Source organism: Ahaetulla prasina, chromosome 7, assembly GCF_028640845.1.
Source record: "Ahaetulla prasina isolate Xishuangbanna chromosome 7, ASM2864084v1, whole genome shotgun sequence".
Taxonomy (NCBI): domain Eukaryota; kingdom Metazoa; phylum Chordata; class Lepidosauria; order Squamata; family Colubridae; genus Ahaetulla; species Ahaetulla prasina.
In genome coordinates this window covers 100,762,962-100,783,308 of record NC_080545.1, presented here as the reverse complement: position 1 = coordinate 100,783,308, position 20,347 = coordinate 100,762,962, and the positions used below count along the sequence as shown (strand labels likewise).

Sequence of the window (20,347 nt, the reverse complement as noted above, 5' to 3'; positions counted from 1 at the left end):
GGAACCCGTCCCTTTCGCGCAGGGCGCGCCGCCATCCGCTCAGCGCGCGCCGCGGCTCCCTTAAGAGAGTTTCGTCCTCCAGCTGATCGGCGGGACAGGTGGCAAGGAAACCCAACGTTCTAAAGCAGGAGGAGGGGAGGGGGAAATGAATGAAAGGGGGGGTAGCCAATGGGGAAAAAAAGTCACCACCAGCCAGACCAATGGCCGCGCCGTTTGGCGAGTGGGGAGGGATGCACCTTAAGAGACTAAAGATCGGTGCGAGCCGGGGTCCGGTGCTGGCTGGACCGGACTGGTTGGCTGGGCGGAAGCTGGATTTGCTTGCACCCGGGGCCGCTGGAAAGCCACGGATATATGGCCCTTCCCGGGGAGCCTGGGGTCAACCCCCTGGTCAAGTACCTGCTCTTCTTTTTCAACCTGCTTTTCTGGGTGAGTCGGGCAGGAGACGTGGGAAGGGGCGATGCACGCGTGTAAAAAGCGCCCTCCCGAGTGAACGCGGGATCCGAATCCAGCCGGAGGAGCGCTCCAGCTTTTGCCCCCTTGCAGGAGGGGTGGGTGGGGGGCGCCCAATCCCCGGTGCTTCCCTTATCCCACCCTCTGGAGACGCGCCGCTCGTGGGAATGCGCGCATTTCAAGGAGATCGCGGCTAAAGGGGATCCGAATCCAGCGGGAGGAGCGCTCCAGCTTTTGCCCCCTTGCAGGAGGGGTGGGTGGGGGGCGCCCAATCCCCGGTGCTTCCCTTATCCCACCCTCTGCAGACGCGCCGCTCGTGGGAATGCGCGCATTTCAAGGGGATCGCGGCTAAAGCGGCAAAGAGCCACGCTCGGCGGGGCTGCGAACAGAAGCTGGAACTTCCACTCGTTCCCTCTGACCCGTGTTGGGAGCGGGATCCCTTTAGGATCGAGGCTGCGTGTGTGCTGCCCCATAATGGGTCGGGGGGGGTCTTCAAAAGCGAGACTTCCACCCTACTGCCTTGTTTGAGCCCGGCTCAACTCCTACCCCCTTCAACCCGGGGTAGGAAGCGGAGCAGGACGTGGGAAGGGGAAGGTTGAGTTTGGAAAACAAGAGGGGCTGCCCCAGATCCCACTCCAGCAGGGCAGGGGGGTTCTGAGGCCCCCACAGATGAGTTTTGCTGACCACAATTAGGAATTAAACAAGGAGCTTGCAAGAAGTGATATCCTTGTGGTGCTCAAAATTGCAGGTTGGACAACTTTACCATGGGTGGACTTCAACTCCCAGAATTCCCGAGCCAGCCATAGGGGCTGGCTCGGGGATTCTGGGAATTGAAGTCCACAGGTAAAAAGTTCACATCATTGCCCAGCCTTGCACTAGCACTCAGGAACTTCAAGATGGGTGGACTTCAACTCCCAGAATTCCCCACTCAGCTTAAAATTGCTGACCTGGCTGGCTGGGGAATTCTGGGGGAAGTCCAAGTTGCTGAGCCAGCTGGGGAAGTTGGGGAGTTGAACTTCCCCCAAATCGAAAGGTGCTGAGATTGACCAATGCCAATCTAGACCTTCCGCTCATGTGTGTGTGGGGGTTTTCTTCAATAGGCAATGGGGGAAGTGGGGGGTGGGGGCGAGATTTGGCCTGTTCTGTTCCCAAAACGTACAAAGGCCCTTCTATCCAATTGTGGGATGGGATAAAGAGTATGACAGTGGATAAAAATTCCGAGGAAATATCCCGTGGGGATGGGGCCAGGATTTAGTGAAGTTCTAAACGTCTCCATTGAAAAAGTTGAGGGCTCCTTGGTGATCTCTGAGCTTAATTATTTTCTTGCAGACGTTTCATGACCCAACTAAGGAACATCATCAGTGCTAGAAGAGAGAGGAGGAGGAGAAGGAGGAGTCCCTGATGCTGTCTGAGCTTAGTTGTTTTCCTGCAAATGTTTCATGACCCAACTAGGGAACATCATCAGTGGTATGATGAGGAAATCTCACTCCCTTCTCATATTATCTAATTTGGTAGTGAAGCATCTGCAAGGAAACAACCAAGTTCAGAGAACACCAAGGACCCCACAGCCTGTCTTCTCCTCTTCTCCCCCTCCCCCTCCTCCTTCTCCTTCTCCTCCTCCTCCTCCTCCTCCTCCTCTTCCTCCTTCTCCTCCTCCTCCTCCTTCTTCTCCTTCTCCTCCTCCTTCTCCTCCTTCTTCTCTTCCTCCTTCTCCTTCTCCTTCTCCTCCTCCTCCTCCTCTTCTCCCCTTTCTCTTTCTCCTTCTCCTTCTCCTTCTTCTCCCCTTCTCTTTCTCCTTCTCCTTCTCCTCTTCCTCTTCTCCTTCTCCTTCTCCTTCTCCTCCTCCTCTTCCTCCTCCTCTTCCTCCTCCTCCTCTTCCTCCTCTTTCTCCTTCTCCTCCTCCTCCTTCTCCTTCTCCTCCTCTCTTCCTCCTCTTTCTCCTTCTCCTCTTCCTCCTCCTCCTCCTCCTCTTTCTCCTTCCTCCTCTTCCTCCTCCTTCTCCTCCTCATCCCCTTCTCCTCCTCCTCCTCCTCCTCCTCCTCCTCCTCCTCCTCCTCCTCTTCCTCTTCCTCTTTCTCCTTCTCCTCCTCCTCCTCCTCCTCCTCCTCCTCCTCCTCCTCCTCCTCCTCCTCCTCCTCCTCTTCCTTCTCCTTCTCCTCCTCATCCCCTTCTCCTTCTCCTGTCCTCAAAGCCTTCTAGCACTGCTGATGTAACCTAGTTGAGCCACGAAACATCTGCAAGAAAACCACCATGCTCAGAGAGCACTAAGGACCCCTCACTCCAACCCCAAATATTCTCCAAATAACAATGCAAGTATTCTTTATTGAAAAACTTGGAGATTTATGGTAAACCCTCCAGGCGTGTAACTCCCCACGCTTGTCCTCCAGATCTGGGGGGGCGTTCAAGGAACTTTGAAAGATGGACCCCCTGATCCTTTTGGCTCCCATTCCTGACCAAGGACCAGTTCTGATGCTCCTGGCCTTTTTACGTACAGGTGATTTCCGTGGTGTTGGTGGCTGTCGGGATCTATGCGCGTCTGTTCAAGCATGGAGGTAAGTTCTACGGAGATTCTCAGTCGTCCAGGTTGTGGTTGTCCCAAAGGTGCTTTTGCAGGAAGCAACTGGACTTTCTGGTTTTTCTTTGAAGACATTTCGCTTCTCATCCAAGAAGCTTCTTCAGCTCTGACTGGATGGTGGGGAAGGGAAGGATTGATACTCCTTGCAGGCAGCATTTGGTCATTTGCGTCCTTTTTAGAGAACCTGTTGTGACTCCAGCCCCCGAACCTGGCCCCATGCCTGAAAGTGACTCCGAAAGTGAGGGGGAAGGGCCGGTAAGGCTTACCTTGGGAGCACCGATTCCTTTAGCTCGGCTCCAGGAGCCAGAACCAGACCAGTCAGAGGACATAATGAGGCCGTCATCCCCTGATTCCTCCCTTCCCCAGGCTACGCCTTCAGACCCAGCTGATAATAATAATCAAGCTTGGCTTGACCCGCGCTTCAGAAGATTAGAGAGGCGGCGTCATCAAAGGGAAGGGTGGGGCAGGAGCCCCACCCCACAGGATATATAAGGAGCTTTGGGACTGCTCTCACTCCACGGGAAGCAAAAGTTTAGTTGAACCGTTCCAAAAAGAGCTGAAAGTCTTGCTACCTGAGTCATTTGTTTGAACTTTGGCAGGCAGCTGCGATTTCTCTGCCAGGACTGATAAGAGCCGTGAATCCACTGGCTGAAGGCCAGCTCGTTAATCCGAAGTGGGGAAGGAGACAGAACAGAACCATTGGAGGTTTATCTCTGCCCTCCCTCCAACCTCCAAGTGGCCTCCAGGACTCCCTAAAAGAATGCAAATGACCAGATGATTCAAAGCCAGGCTCTCCAGCCCAAATAGCTGAGCTGCAGGATTTAAGGAGCTTCTACTCTTCAAGGAGAACATTTGGAGCTCAGGGCTGACATGCTGCTGTTCTGAGCTTGCTTGTTTTCTTGCAGACGTTTCATGACCCAACTAGGTAACATCATCAGTGCTAGAAGGGGGAGGAGGAGGAGGTTTCTGGTTTTTCTTTGAAGACTTTCGCTTCTCATCCAAGGAGCTTCTTCAGCTTTGATTGAACTGTGGGAAATGGAAGGATTGATACTCCTTGCAGGCAGCTGGTCATTTGCAATCCTTTTAGAGGGTCCTTGAGGCCGCTTGGGAGGTTTATCTGGGTCTTCGGAGTCACCTGAGCGGTGCAAATGAGTGTGGAGCCTTCTTGGAACTGCTGAAAGAACTGTGCAAGACACAGATAAACCTCCAAGTGGCCTCAGCGACACTCTAAAACAGGGATCTCCAACCTTGGCAACTTTAAGACTTGTGGACTTCAACTCCTTTGAGGGATTCTGGGAATTGAAGTCCACAAGTCTTAAAGTTGCCAAGGTTGGAGACCCCTGCTCTAAAAGGATACAGATGACCAGCGGTCTGCAAGGAATATAAACCCTTCCATTCCCCACCATCCAAATCAGAACTGAGGAAGCTTCTTGGATGAGAAGCGAAACGTCTTCAAAGAAAATGCAGAAAATCCAGTTGCCTCTTGAAAAAAAAAGCACCTCTGAGACATGGAGGTAAGACGTCACCGAAGGTCCCATCCAGTGGGCTTCATTTCCCCAGGAAAGACAGTTAGTCCTCGACTTACAGCCGATTGTTAAGCGACTGTTCTAAGTTAAGATACCACTGAGAAAAGTGACTTATGAGTTTTTTTACGTTCGTAAATCAAGGGCCGCCCGTATAGGGTCTCCTACTTGAGCAAGGGGTTGGACTAGAGGACCTCCAAGGTCCCTTCCAGCTCTGTTATTCTGTAAGGCAGAGGTCTTCAAACGTGGCCGCTTTAAGACTTGCGGACTTCAACTCCCAGAATTCTCCAGCCAGCAGAGCAGAGCAGAGCTGGCTGGAGAATTCTGGGAGTTGAACTCCGCAAGTCTTAAAGCAGCCACGTTTGAAGACCTCTGCTATAAGGTCTTCCTGCTGGAGCAGGGGGGTTGCCCTAGAGGACCTCTAAGGTCCCTTCCAGCCTAGGGTTCTATGGTTTAAGTGAAAGGGAGAGCGCACACAATATGATGCTTTGTTTGATCCAAAAATGCTGCTCGCTGGACAAAAGTGGACCAACGCTTTTCTCTCCCGTTTCCTCCGCAGAAGCAGCCGTGGCTTGTCTTGCTGTGGATCCAGCCGTCTTGCTCGTGGTCATTGGGGTCCTGATGTTCTTCATCACTTTCTGTGGCTGCGTGGGCTCCCTGCGGGAGAACATCCCTTTGCTGCTGATGGTGAGCAGCTCCTCCATGAGTGGTCAATGATAGGGATAGCACTAGCCCTGAGTCTTAACGTACCGCTTCACAGGGCTTTTACAGCCCTCTCTCTAAGAGGTTTACAGAGTCAGCCTCTTGCCCCCAACAATCTGGGTCCTCCTTTGACCGACCTCGGGAGGATGGAAGGCGGAATCAACCTTGAACCGGTCAGGATCGAACGCCTGGCAGTGGGCAGAGTTAGCCTGCAATATTGCCTTCTAACCACTGCGCATCATGGATGGATGGATGGATGGATGGATAGGGAAGGGAAGGGAAGGGAAGGAAGGGAGGGAGGGAGGAAGGAAGGGAGGGAGGGAGGGAGGGGAAGGAAGGAAAGAAGGGGAAGGAAGGAAGGAAGGAAGGAAGGAAGGAAGGAAGGAAGGAAGGAAGGAAGGAAGGAAGGAAGGAAGGGCAATAGGAATAGCGTTTAGATTTGTATATCGCTTCATAGTGTTTTACAGCCCTCTCTAAGCGGTTGAGCCCCCAACAATCTGGGCCCTCATTTTACCCACCTTAGAAGAATGGAAGGTTGACTCAACCTTGAACCGGTCAGGATTGAACTCCTGGCAGTGGGCAGAGTTAGCCTGCAATATGGCCTTCTAACCACTGCGCATCATGGATGGATGGATGGATGGATAGGGAAGGGAAGGGAAGGGAAAGGAAGGGAAGGGAGGGAGGGAGGGAGGGAGGGGAAGGAAGGAAGGAAGGAAGGAAGGAAGGAAGGAAGGAAGGAAGGAAGGAAGGAAGGAAGGAAGGGCAATAGGAATAGCGTTTAGATTTGTATATCGCTTCATAGTGTTTTACAGCCCTCTCTAAGCGGTTGAGCCCCCAACAATCTGGGCCCTCATTTTACCCACCTTAGAAGAATGGAAGGTTGAGTCAACCTTGAACCGGTCAGGACTGAACTCCTGGCAGTGGGCAGAGTTAGCCTGCAATATGGCCTTCTAACCACTGTGCGTCCACTGTCTACTATCCACTGTCCATGGATGGATGGATGGATGGATGGATGGATAGGGAACGGAGGGAAGGTAGGTAGGAAGGAAGCAAGGAAGCAAGGAATGAAAAGGAAGGAAGGAAGGAAGGAAGGATGGAAGGAAGGAAGGAAGGGCAATAGCAATACCACTTAGACTTCTATATCGCTTCATAGTGCTTTCCAGACCTCTCTAAGTAATTTACAGAGTCAGCCTCTTTCCCCCAACAATCTGGGTCCTCATTTGACCAACCTGGAGCTGGTCAGGATTGAACTGTATGCAGTGGGCAGAGTCAGCCTGCAATGCTTCATTCTAATCACTGCACCATCATGATCCGTCCTTCCTCCGTCCCTCCCTCCCTCCCTCCCTCCCTTCCTTCCTTCCTTTATTCCTTCCATCCATTCACCCATCCATCCATCTTTCCTTTCTTTCATCCCCTCCCTCCCTCCCTCCCTCCCTCCCTTCTTTTGTGCTTAGCAATAGACTTATATACCGCTTCACAGTGTTTTACCGCCCTCCCTAAGAGGTTTATAGAGTCAGCCTCTTGCTCACCCATCTTTCCGTGGTGGGTCAAAGGAGCACCCCGATTGTTGGAGGCAAGAGGCTGACTCTGTAAACCGCTTAGAGAGAAGGCTGTAAAAGCACCATGTAGTGGTATATTCTGCTTCACAGGGCTTCCCAGCCCCCTCTAAGCTAGTTTGCAGAGTCAGCCTCTTGCCCCCAACAATTGGGGTCTTCGTTTTACTGACCTTGGAAGGATGGAAGGATGGATCAACCTTGAACTGGTCAGGATTGAACTGCTGTCAGTTGGCAGAGTTAACCTGCAATACTGCAGATTCACCACTGTGCCACAGAGCTTTTCCTTCCTTCCTTCTCCCTCTCCTCCTCTCCCTCCCACCTAACCCTAACCCTTCCTGCCTTCCTTCTTCTCACCCATCCTTTCCTTCCTTCCTTCCTTCCTTCCTTCCTTCCTTCCTTCCTTCCTTCCTTCCTTCCTTCCTTCCTTCCCTTCCTTCCCTCTCCTTTCCTTCCCCATCCATTCATCTCCTTTCTCTCTATCTCCTTCCTTCCTTCCTTCCTTCCTTCCTTCCTTCCTTCCTTCCTTCCTTCCTTCCTTCCTTTCTTCCTTCCTTCCTTCTTCCCTTCCTCTTTCTCCTTCCCTTCCTTCTTTAGCACTTAGCAATAGCGCTTAGACTTATATACCGCTTCACAGTGCTTTTACAGCCCTCTCTAAGCACTTTACAGATTCAGCCTATACACTAAAAAGTTCTTGATTTCTAATTTGGGAAACTTTGTTTTTTTTCTCCTGAGTGGCCCTACTTAGAGACTCCTAGCTGAAAAGAAATAGATGCACAAATGAACTTTTATTTACAGCCAACAGATCCAAATAGCTCAGCCCCAATAAAATCTAAAATTTGGCTGGAGATGAAGACAGTTTATCAACAACAAGTCAATTGATAAATATCACGCGAAGTGTTTACAAATCAAACTCAGGACGTGTAACTAAAGACCTCGTTTTTATAGCTCAGTCGAAAAATTGCTGCTGTAATTTTAGAGTGTTTATCCGCAAGTAAAATTTTAACTTGTTTGGAAATGCCTTGGCATCGATTTTTTTTTTCTTTCATAAAAAAGTTTTATTTTTACAATCATATCAAACAGCTCATCCAATGTACAGTTATATACAATTAGTCGGGCTTGCCCAGTCACCTCCCCCCTTTTTAACACTCTTCCCTCTTCTACCTTCTTTTACTTTCCAGACCTTCCTCTCCTTCTCTTATCTACATCCTCTCTTCCCTCCACTCTACACCTTCCTTCTCCCTCTTCTACCCCTCTTCCTTCCTCTTCTCCTCTTTCCTACCTCCTACTCTCTCTTTTCTCCCTCCCCACCGTTCTAAAATGGTAGCTGGGCAGACCCGACCCTACATTAATTATATTTATACATCTTCAATAATCCCTGTACATTAACCATCACTCCATCCTCTACCCTCAACCCCCCAGTTCCCCTCCCCCTTAACCCCCACCCTGACTTCCCAGAACAAAATGCAGGGTATCAAAACTAACAATCATAATCCAAAATAATTCCTAAATTATAATCTCTAGTCACTCCACACATAATCACACTCTCAATTCCCCTCTCCTTCAGAAATATATCTAATACAAAATATTTCCTAAATTTACTCATATGCTATTCGATATTTTTTTATCTGATACTTATTTTGGATATAATCATCGATATTTTTTTTTTAAGGCTGGATAAAATCCTGCTGAAAACTCTTACAAAATTCATAATGGAAGAAAATACGATGCACCGTTTCAAAAATAACAAGGTGACCTGTGCTTACAACCGTTTGTTTAGTCGCTGTTCAAAGTTACAACGCCCATTTAAAAAATGGATGGCAATTGATCCTCACACTTACGACGGTCAACAGCATCCCCCACGATTACATGATCAAAATTTGAGGGGCCACTGGCATGTACTTATGACGGTGGCTGCATCTTTCTGGGGTTGAGTGAATGGCAACCTTCCCCGTCGTTTCCGGTAGAAATATCGCTTGGGGAATCTTGGACTTGTTTAACAACAATGGTGCTTCGTTTTACGACTATGGAATAATGCTTGGTAAAATCGGGTCTGGTCCTGTGATGACTCGATTTACTGGTTATGATGGAGCCTGTGGTTTCAATTGTGGTCGTAAGTTGAGGACTTAACTATATATTTCTTTGAATTGTCCCAGAGTGCTTGACTGAGATGGGTGGGTATAGAAATGGAATAAAAAATAAATATTTTGTTCCTGCAGTTCTCCTTCTGTTTGGCCCTCCTCTTCCTGTTACAGCTGGCTGCGGGCATTCTCGGATTCGTCTTCTCAGACAAGGTACATGCAACCTGCATAAAACTCTACACCAATATCGTTTGTTTAGGAAACAAGGGTTTGGGGTGAACCGACCTCTTGTGCAGTCGTGGTGGAGCAGTGGTTAAATGCAGTAATGCAGGCTAACTCACTGCCCACTGCCAGGCGTTCGATCCTGACCGTCTCAAGGTGGACTCAGCCTTCCGTCCTTCCTAGGTTGGTCAAAGGAGGACCCAGATTGTTGGGGGCAAGAGGCTGACTCTGTAAACTACTTAGAGAGGTCTGGAAAGCACTATGAAGCGATATAGAAGTCTAAGTGGTATTGCTATTGCCCTTCCTTCCTTCCTTCCTTCCTTCCTTCCTTCCTTCCTTCCTTCCTTTCTTTTCCTTCCTTCCTTCCTTCCTTCCTTCCTTTCTTTTCCTTCCTTCCTTCCTTCCTTCCTTCCTTTTCCTTCCTTCCTTCCTTCCTTCCTTCCTTCCCTCCCTCCTTCCCTTGCCTACCCTTCCTCACTTCCCATCCATCCATGACATGCAGTGGTTAGAAGGCAATATTGCAGGCTAACTCTGCCCACTGCCAGGCGTTCGATCCTGACCGGTTCAAGGTGGACTCAGCCTTCCGTCCTTCCTAGGTTGGTCAAATGAGGACCCAGATTGTTGGGGGCAAGAGGCTGACTCTGTAAACTACTTAGAGAGGTCTGGAAAGCACTATGAAGCGATATAGAAGTCTAAGTGGTATTGCTATTGCCCTTCCTTCCTTCCTTCCTTCCTTCCTTCCTTCCTTCCTTCCTTCCTTCCTTCCTTCCTTCCTTCCCTCCTTCCCTCCCTCCCTCCCTCCCTTTCTTTTCTTTCTTTCCTTCCTTCCTTCCCATCCATCCATGACATGCAGTGGTTAGAAGGCACTATTGCAGGCTAACTCTGCCCACTGCCAGGCGTTCGATCCTGACCGTCTCAAGGTGGACTCAGCCTTCCGTCCTTCCTAGGTCGGTAAAATGAGGACCCAGATTGTTGGGGGCAAGAGGCTGACTTAGAGAGGGCTGTGAAGCGGTATATAAATTTAAGAGCTAGTGCTAAGAGGGAGGGAGGGAGGGAGGAAGCTGTAAGGAGAGGGAGAGGTGAAGGAAGGGAGGGAGGAAGGGAGGAAGAGGGGCAAAGAGGGAGGGAGGGATGGAGAGAGGAAGGAAGGAAGGAAAGTAGGTAGGTAGCGGCACAGTGGCTAGAATTCAGTAATGCAGACTAACTGCCCACTGCCAGGAGTTTGATCCTGACTGTCTCAAGGTTGACTCAGCCTTCCGTCCTTCCGAGGTCGGTCAAATGAGGACCCAGATTGTTCGGGGCAAGATGCTGACTCTGCAAACTGCTTAGAGAAGGCTGTGAAGCAGTATATAAATTTAAGAGCTAGTGCTAAGAGGGAAGGAGGGAGGGAGGGAAGGGGGGGAGGGAGGGAGGGAGGAAGGAAGGAAGGAAGGAAGGAAGGAAGGAAGGAAGAGAAGGACGAGCCATGGTGGTGCAGTGGTGAGAATGCAGTATTGCAGGCTAACTCTGAATTCCCACTTCCAGAGTTCAATCCTTTTTTTTTTTTTTTTTTGCATTTATATCCCGCCCTTCTCCGAAGACTCAGGGCGGCTTACACTGTGTCAAGCAATAGTCTTCATCCATTTGTATATTATATACAAAGTCAACTTATTGCCCCCCAACAATCTGGGTCCTCATTTTACCTACCTTATAAAGGATGGAAGGCTGAGTCAACCTTGGGCCTGGTGGGACTTGAACCTGCAATATTGCAAGCAGTTGCTGTTAATAATAGGCTGCATTAGCCTGTTGCGCCACCAGAGGCCCTTGAGCAGTTCAAGGTTGACTCAGCCTTCCGTCCTTCTGAGGTTGGTAAAATGAGGACCCAGATTGTTGGGGGCGATAAGCTGACTCTGTAAACTTCTTAGAAACGGCTGGATAGCACGGTTAAGGGATATATGTGCTACTGCTAAGTGGGGAGGGAGGGAGGGAAGAAGGAAGGAAGGAAGGAAGGAAGGAAGGAAGGAAGGAAGGAAGGAAGGAAGGAAGGAAGGAAGAGAAAGGACAGAGATGAAAAAGGGATGGATGGAAGGAACATGGGGAGGGAGGGGAAAGTAGGAAGGAGGGAAGGGGGAGAGAGGAAGTAGAGAAAGGATGGGAAGATGGAAGGAAGGATGGGTGGAAGGAAAGAAGGAAGGAGAAAGAAAGGATGGAAGGAAGGAAGGGCCTTGGTGGCATAGAGGTTAGAATTGCAGGCTGACTCTGCCCACCGCCAGCAGTTCAATCCTGACCAGCTCAAGGTTGACTCAGCCTTCCGTCCTTCTGAGGTGGGTCAAATGAGGACCCAGATTGTTGGGAGCAAAAAGCTGATTCCGGAAAGCCTCTTTGAGAAGGCTGTCAAGCACTGTGAAGCGGTATATAAGTCTACATGCTAGTGTCATTTTTGTTGTTGTTCCAGGTGCGAGAGAAGATGAGTGACATGGTCAACAACGCCATTGTGCACTACCGAGATGACTTGGATCTCCAGAACCTGATCGATTTTGCTCAGAAGGAGGTAGGGTTTGGTGGGACCATCCAGTCTTCCTTTGGTTTTCGAAACCCAACCACTGGTTGGGTTGCCCAATGACCAAAAAGTTGTCCATGCTGGAGCCCTCAAATTGAAGCTGGTGGTGGGAATCACCTGGTACTCAGAAGACACGTGAGAACCTAGATCTCTGAAGGACGCTCTAGAACTTGGGGGTGCGGTTTTTTAAAATCATGATTAAGGATTGTTACAAATCGTTGTATTCTGATGCTTCATAGAACCCTTGGGCTGGAATGGACCTTGGAGGTTGTGTTTAGGAGTCTCCAAACTTGGCAACTTTAAGACAAAAAAATAAAATAAAATGAGATTGAGACTTTGGAAAAAGTGCAGAGAAGAGCAACTAAGATGATTAAAGGCCTGGAGACTAAAACCTACGAAGAACGGTTAGAGGATTTGGGTTTGGCCAGTCTAGAGAGAAGATGGACTGGGGGGGACATAATACCAGCCTTCCAGTATTTGAGGGGCTGCCACAAAGAAGAGGGGGGTTGACTTATTTTCCAAAGCACCAGAAGGCAAGACAAGAAACAATGGATGGAAACTCTTCAAGGAGAGAAGCAACCTGGAACTAAGGAGAAATTTCCTGACCGTGAGAACAATTAATCTGTGGAACAACTTGCTTTTAACATAACATAACATAACATCAGAGTTGGAAGGGACCTTGGAGGCCTTCTAGTCCAACCCCCTGCCCAGGCAGGAAACCCTACCCCATCTCAGTCAGATGGTTATCCAACATTTTCTTAAAAATTTCCAGTGTTGGAGCATTCACAACTTCTGCAGGCAAGTCGTTCCACTGATTAATTGTTCTAACTGTCAGGAAATTTCTCCTTAGTTCTAAGTTGCTTCTTTCCTTGATCAGTTTCCACCCATTGCTTCTTGTTCTACCCTCAGGTGCTTTGGAGAACAGCCCGACTCCCTCTTCTTTGTGGCAACCCCTGAGATATTGGAACACTGCTATCATGTCTCCCCTAGTCCTTCTTTTCATTAAACTAGACATACCCAGTTCCTGCAACCGTTCTTCATATGTTTTAGCCTCCAGTCCCCTAATCATCTTGGTTGCTCTTCTCTGCACTCTTTCTAGAGTCTCAACATCTTTTTTACATCGTGGCGACCAAAACTGGATGCAATATTCCAAGTGTGGCCTTACCAAGGCATTATAAAGTGGTACTAGCACTTCACGTGATCTTGATTCTTTTAGTCCAAACCTCTGCTCAAGCTGGAGACCCTATAGTATTCCAGACAAATGGTTGTCCTAAAATGGTTGTCTTCTTAAAAACCTCCAGCACCCACAATAATAATAATAATAATAACTGGGCCTCTGGTGGCTCAGCAGACTAAGTCTGTCTGTTATTAACACAGCTGCTTGCAATTACTGCAAATTCAAACCCCACCAGGCCCAAAGTTGACTCAGCCTTCCATCCTTTATAAAGTAGGTAAAATGAGGACCCAGATTGTTGGGGGCAATAAGTTGACTTTGTATATAATATACAAATGGATGAGACTATTGCTTAACACATTGTAAGCCGCCCTGAGTCTTCGGAGAAGGGCGGGATATAAATTCAAATTTTTAAAAAAATTATTATTATTATGACAGTATACACAGCAAATGAGATAACTATGCTGGATTTCGTATCACAGATCACTAGTCGAACACTTCCCAAGCGTTTAGGACTGCGTGATGTATCGGTGAATTATGCGAGCAGATCCCAGTAAAGTGGCCTTCTGCAGCTGACCAATGGTGATCTTGTCAGCGCCAATTGCTTTGAAGTGCTTGCCTAGGTCTTTAGGCACAGCTCCCAGTGTGCCGAGTACCACTGGAACCACCTGCACTGGTTTAATGCCAGAGTCTCTGCAATTCGATTCTCAAATCTTGATATCTGGTGACTTTTTCAAGTTGTTTCTCGTCGATTCTGCTGTCACCGGGTATAGCAATGTTGACTATCCACACTTTTTTCTTTTCCACAATCGTGATATCCGGGGTATTGTGTTCCAAAACTTTATCAATCTGTATTCGGAAATCCCACAGTAGTTTTGCATGCAGTTGTTGTTGTTGTTGTTGTTGTTGTTGTTGTTGTTGTTGTTGTTGTTGTTATTATTATTATTATTATTATTATTATTATTATTATTATTATTATTATTAGGTTGCTTCTCTCCTTAATCAGTTTCCATCCGTTGCTTCTTCTCCTGCCTTCTGGGGCTTTGGAAAATAGGTTGACTCCCTCTTCTTTGGGGCAGCCCCTGAGATATTGGAAGACTGCCATCATATCACCCCCAGTCGTCCTTTTTTTTTAAAATTTGAATTTATATCCCGCCCTTCTCCGAAGACTCAAGGCGGCTTACACTATGTCAAGCAATAGTCTTCATCCATTTGTATATTATATACACAGTCAACTTATTGCCCCCAACAATCTGGGTCCTCATTTTACCTACCTTATAAAGGATGGAAGGCTGAGTCAACCTTGGGCCTGGTGGGACTTGAACTTGCAGTAATTGCAAGCAGCTGCTGTTAATAACAGACAGACTTAGTCCGTTGAGCCACCAGAGGCCCCTTTTCCTCAGACTAGACATACCCAGTTCCTGCAACCGCTTTTCATATGTTTCAGCCTCCAGTCCCCTAAACTCATCTTGGTTGCTGTACTCTGCACTCGTTTCTTAGGGTCCGACGAGCATTTATTTAGCGACTGTTCAAAGTTACTGAAGGGGTCAAAAGTGGCTTACGATTAAGTGCCTCTCCTTCCTTTTCCATCCAGTTTGGCTGCTGTGGGGGCGTCTCCTACAGAGACTGGTCCCAAAACATGTACTTCAATTGCACACCCCAAAATCCCAGCCGGGAATTTTGCTCGGTGCCTTATTCCTGTTGCCGGCAACCGAAAGACCAGGTGAGGCAAAATGTGGGGATGAGGAAGCCCAGGTGGGCAGGGAAGAGACCCACTCCAGAGGAAGGATACTGCAAAATCTCAATTCCCTCCCCACTCCAGGGGAAGGATACTGCAAAATCCCCATTCCCTCCCCACTCCAGGGGAAGGATACTACAAAATCCCCATTCCCTCCCCACTCCTGGGGGAAGGATATTGCAAAATCCCCATTCCCTCCCCACTCTGGGGCCAACCAGAGGTGGCATTTGCCGGTTCTCCGAACTACTCAAAATTTCTGCTACCGGTTCTCCAGAACTTGTCAAAACTTGCTGGATTTCAGCCCTGCATGTGGGATAATTAAAGAGCCACAGTTCCAAGCGGATAAGTCAACGGATGTTGGCTTGGGGATATAACCTTGCCTGGGAATCCTTCTTTGTATGTGATCTTTTTGGCCTTTTTCTGCCCAGTTGGTCATCAACACCATGTGCGGTAAAGGAGTGCAGACCCTCAGCTACCCCGTAGCCGGTGAAGTCATTCACACCAACGGCTGCATCGATCGGCTGGTGGATTGGATGCATAGCAACCTTCTGCTCATCGGGGCCGTGGCCCTGGGCCTCACACTCCCCCAGGTAACGAAAAGAATAAGGAATTAGAATATAAGAATATAGAACAATAGAATAGAATAAAATAAAATTCTTTATTGGCCAAGTGTGATTGGACACACAAGGAACTTTTCTTTGGTGTCTGTGCTCTCAGTGTACATAAGGAGAATAAAATATATTCATCAAGAATAGAGAGGGAGGTTGTGAAGAAAGGAATTGGCAATCGGGCAGGCCTGAATTAGTAATAAATAAAAATTAATGATTAATGATGGATAATAGTTTGTACATAAATATGATGTTGGAAAATGGAAATAAAAATTATTTAAAATAAGAAAAAAAAGATACAACACTTAGTGATAGTCAAGGTTACTAATAAGCTATCGAATTGTACTAGGAAACAAATAAAAACAATATAATTGAAAGATACAAGCAACATAGTTATAGTAATAAGTGGGAAGAGATAGATACTAGTAAGGAAGAGAAGAAGAATAGTAATACAGTCTTAGTAAATAGTTTGACAGTTTGAGGGAATTCTTTGTTTAGCAGAGTGATGGCCTTCGGGAAAAAACTGTTCTTGTGTCTAGTTGTTCTGGTGTGCAGTGCTCTATAGCGTCGTTTTGAGGGTAGGAGTTGAAACAGTTTATGTCCAGGATGCGAGGGATCTGCAAATATTTTCACGGCCCTCTTCTTGATTCGTGCAGTATACAGGTCCTCAATGGAAGGCAGGTTGGTAGCAATTATTTTTTCTGCAGTTCTAATTATCCTCTGAAGTCTGTGTTTTTCTTGTTGGGTTGCAGAACCGAACCAGACAGTTATAGAGGTGCAAATGACAGACTCAATAATTCCTCTGTAGAACTGAATCAGCAGCTCCTTGGGCGGTTTGAGATTCCTGAGTTGGCGCAGAAAGAACATTCTTTGTAGTCCTTTTTTAATGATGTTTTTGATGTTAGCTGTCCATTTGAGATTTTGCGATATGATAGAACCTAGAAATTTGAAGGTTTCTACTGTTGATACTGTGTTGTCAAGTATTGTGAGAGGTGGAAGTATGGAAGGGTTTCTCCTAAAGTCTACCACCATTTCTATGGTTTTGAGTGTGTTCAGTTCCAGATTGTTTTGGTTGCGCCACAAGGCTAGTCGTTCGACCTCTCGTCTATATGCGGATTCGTCATTGTCTCAAATGAGACCGATGAGGAATAGAACAAGGGATAGAATAGGAATAGGAACCAAAACAGAACTCAATTCTTCATTGGCCAAGTGTAATGGGGCACACAAGGAATTTGTCTCCGATGCTAAAGCTCTCAATGTACACACAGAAAGTAAGGACTCAGTTTTCACCTTTGCTAGGTGTAACACACAACACAGGATCTCCTTGTGGAGGGAGCACGATCATGGGTGCAGCCCAGTCCAAATTGCAGCTAGTCCTCGAGGTACGACTGTTTCCCTTAGTGACCATTCCAACTTAGAATCGACCTCCCTGAGATAATAGGCGGTCATAGACAATTGAACCCCAAATTTCCATTGCAAAGTGAGACGTTCGTTAAGTGGGTTCTGACCCCGCTGATGAGACAGGCTCAACTCTTCTCATGTTTTGTGTCTTTTGTGTTTCTCTCCCCCCCCGCCCCCCGCGGCCGCAGCTGATTGGCATCTTGCTATCCCAAGTCCTGGTCAGTCAGATCAAAGACCAGATCAAGTTCCTGAGCTATAACCAGCGACATCAGACCGATTACTGGTAGCCAAGGACAGGCATCAAAGGAGCCCCTTGGTTGAGGAGCAGAAGATGTCCAGGAACTTCCTGCTTGGGTGTCTTCAGGAACTGGAAAGATCTCCATCCAGCTGAACTTCGGAGGTGGACACAACCTTCTCCCTTTCTCCTGAATTTCGGAAGAAGATCCCCCAAAAGGTGGACTTTGAAGGAGCAGGATAGGAAGAGCGTTGACCAGGTTTTGAACTTGGGTGTTGGAGAAGACCTCTTAGAACGGGGGGTCTCCAACCATGGCAACTTTAAGACTTGTGGACTTCAACTCCCAGAGTTCCTCAGCCAGCTTTTTTTTTTTTTTTAGAATTTTTTTATTGGCCAAGTGTGATTGGACACACAAGGAATTTGTCTTGGTGCATATGCTCTCAGTGTACATAAAAGAAAAGATACCTTCATCAAGGTACAACATTTACAACACAATTGATGGTCAATATATCAATATAAATCATAAGGATTGCCAGCAACAAAGTTACAGTAATACAGTCATAAGTGGAAAGAGATTGGTGATGGGAGCGATGAGAAGATTAATAGTAGTGCAGATTTAGTAAATAGTTTGACAGTGTTGAAGGAATTATTTGTTTAGCAGAGTGATGGCCTTCGGGGAAAAACTGTTCTTGTGTCTAGTTGTTCTGGTGTGCAGAGCCCTACAGCGTCGTTTTGAGGGTAGGAGTTGAAACAGTTTATGTCCTGGATGCGAGGAGTCTGTAAATATTTTCACAGCCCTCTTCTTGATTCGTGCAGTATACAGGCCCTCCATGGAAGGCAGGTTGGTAGGAATAATCCCCAGGAACGACCAGCTCCTCCCTGCCGCGCCCCGCCCAGCAACCAGCCCTTCCCTGCTGCCCCTCCAGAAGCCAGCTTGCCGAGCCCCCAGCAATCCGCCCCTTCCTGCTGACACTCCCCCAGCGGCCAGCCCCTCCTTCCTGCCCCCCCCCACAACCAGCCCCTCCCTTCTTGAACCCCCCCCTCCGGTGGCCAGCCCCTCCCTGCTGACGTGCCCAGGGAGGTGCTTCTGGAGTTGCCTGAGAGCAGTGGGCGGGCAGGGGGACCACCCAGGCGAGCCCAGCCTTTCCCAGCAAGGAGGTGGGGGGGGGCTCTGGAGAGAGTGGGGCAGCCTCTCCCTCCCCCCCATCTGTTTTGAGTCCAGCTGTGTCACGACAGAGGCTGGCCAGGCAGAGGAAAAGGACACCCAGCCGGCCGACAGAGGGGTGGGCTCCTCCTGGCCAAGGCAAGGGGGGCCCTGGGTTGTGACCCCTGGATAGATCCGCTGGGTTGTTCCAGAGCAGCGTCCGGCCAAGGGGGGTCCCCTCCAATGCCCCCTCCAACCCCTGAATTGGGGTCTCTCCCCCATTTCCATGGGCTGCATCCAAAGATGCAGAGGGGTCTTTTCCCCCAATTTCTAGCATCCGTTGAAGTCGGGGATTCCCCAAAGTCAGGAACCTGGGGGAATAACCTGAACTTTTACAACTGTCTCTTGGCCAAGGGGTGTGTGTCAAAAAAGTCAAGATGGCGGCCGGCACTGCAACATCTGTCAACATCTGTTTGGGTGTGTTGTTTTTTTTTTGACCCAGATTTGGCAAATTTCGGGCCAAGATGGATCATTTGCAGGGTCCTTTGCAAAGGAAGCGAGGGAGAAGAGGAGGGGTCAGGGGACGAGGCCCTCCCGTGTCTTGGGTTCGAGTTCCGCTCTCCGAAAAGTTGATCACGCCGTTTGTGATTGTTTTCAATTTGTTTCTGGCTGGGGAGCTCAAAAGTTAGATTGGTCCTCTTATTTTATTTATTTTCTACGACCAGAACGTTTTGTATTAAAAAATATATACCGATTACTCCTTGGTTTACAAACCACTCGTTTAGCGACCGTTTCGAAGTTACAACTTGTTTTCATTTTTCAGACATACGGCCGCTGTGTCATCCCTATGGGTCACGTGATCAGAATTCAGACACTCAGCAACTGATTCGTATTTATGACGGTTGCTGTGTCCCGGGGGGGGGGGTGTCACATGATCCTCTTTTGCGACTTTCTGACCAGGCCAACTCAACGGGGGAAGCCGGATTCACTCAACGACTGGGTTATACTAATTTAATTGCGGTAACTCACTTAACAACGGTAGCAAGAGGGGTTGTAAAACGGACCCAAATTCGCAGAAACAACGGTCTTGCTTAGCAACGGACATTTTGGGCTCCCTTGCCATCGTAAGTCGAGGACTACCTGCAATATTGAAATTATTGCAATAGCTTGAATTAAAAAAAAAAACTCTTTCGGTTACTATATAGCAAATATAAAATTAAAACTCAGAAGGAAAGATTTGCCTCTGAATCAATCCTTCATTTTGAAGAGAAGTCTGAGGGCAGGGCTTGCCCATGTAGAGAGAGAGTCAAAAAAGTCAAGATGGCCACCAAAACCATGCTACTGGTCCTCACACTTGCAACCGTGAGAGTATTCCTACGATCACGGGAATTAAAATTTAGGCGTGTATTTAGAATTTCGTTGCCCTGGGCTCATGTAATCTCCATTTGCAGCCTTCCCAGACGGCTTTCTACAAGAAACATCAATGAGGGACGCCCGATTTGATTAATGACCGCATGATTCGCTTAACAACCGCACTGATTGGCTTAACACTGGCAAAATGGGCCGTTAATTCAGGCCCATCTCTCTTAACAATCCCCTTGCTCTAACAATGGACGTCACAATCCCTATTATGGTCATAAATCAAGTTCTTCCTGAATCCCATCCTGTGGTGGTGAGTTCCACTGTTTAACAGACATTTGTATGAGGAAATCCTTCTGTTTAATGGTCCGGAATGAGTTGTGGTTTTAATTTTGGTCGATGACCCAGAATTCTGACACTGTGACTGAGCATGCGAATAGAACGGAACGGAACGGAACGGAACGGAACGGAACGGAACGGAACGGAACGGAACAGAACAGAACAGAACAGAACAGAACAGAACAGGACAGGACTGGAATGGAATGGAATGGAATGGAATGGAATGGAATGGAAGATAAGAGAATAAAGAATAGAAAATAGAATAGGAAATAGAGAAAAGAGAAAAAATAGAAAAGAAAATAGAATAGAAGAATAGAATAAGACCAGAAATAGAATAACAGAGTTGGAAGAGAGCCTGTAGATCATCTAGTCCAACCCTCTGCTCAGGCAGGAGACCGCATACCATTTCTGACAAATTGGCTGTCCAATCTCTTCTTCAAAGCTTCCAGTGATGAAGTGACCTTAACCCAGGATTAAGTCAAATCGACTATTTTCAAAAGTCACAGAACCGTAGAACTATTAAACCAGCAATGATGCTCCATCCACAGTCTATGATTAATCCGGGCGTTGCATCTTAACTGAAGGCAAGTCCCGCTCTTTTGTTACACCGGGTTTAGAACCCGCTCGTCTGAATCTTGCTGCCAACGTGTTCGTTCTCCCAGCCTATTTTAAACTCTCGGCGGGCGGCGTGAAATGGGAAGTTC

General features: G+C 47.9%; 1 protein-coding gene across 1 annotated transcript; it reads left to right on the top strand.

The window, feature by feature from the left end:
- The first annotated feature begins 216 nt into the window (after positions 1-216).
- TSPAN33 (tetraspanin 33) lies at positions 217-18,693 on the top strand. The gene is made up of 8 exons (XM_058190160.1): positions 217-426; positions 2,945-3,002; positions 5,108-5,235; positions 9,023-9,097; positions 11,541-11,636; positions 14,414-14,542; positions 14,986-15,147; positions 16,755-18,693. Exons 1-8 carry the CDS (start codon positions 352-354, stop codon positions 16,851-16,853), a joined length of 822 nt encoding a protein of 273 aa, XP_058046143.1. The 5' UTR covers positions 217-351; the 3' UTR covers positions 16,854-18,693.
- The last annotated feature ends 1,654 nt before the right edge of the window (positions 18,694-20,347 follow it).

What these genes read in the sequence shown, in the direction of transcription:
- TSPAN33 (XM_058190160.1), top strand. Translation starts at nt 352, where the DNA reads ATGGCCCTTCCCGGGGAGCCTGGGGTCAACCCCCTGGTCAAGTACCTG. An exon ending in TCGATTTTGCTCAGAAGGAG is followed by an intron (nt 11,637 to 14,413) that starts GTAGGGTTTGGT and finishes TTTTCCATCCAG; the next exon opens with TTTGGCTGCTGTGGGGGCGT. An exon ending in TGGGCCTCACACTCCCCCAG is followed by an intron (nt 15,148 to 16,754) that starts GTAACGAAAAGA and finishes CCGCGGCCGCAG; the next exon opens with CTGATTGGCATCTTGCTATC.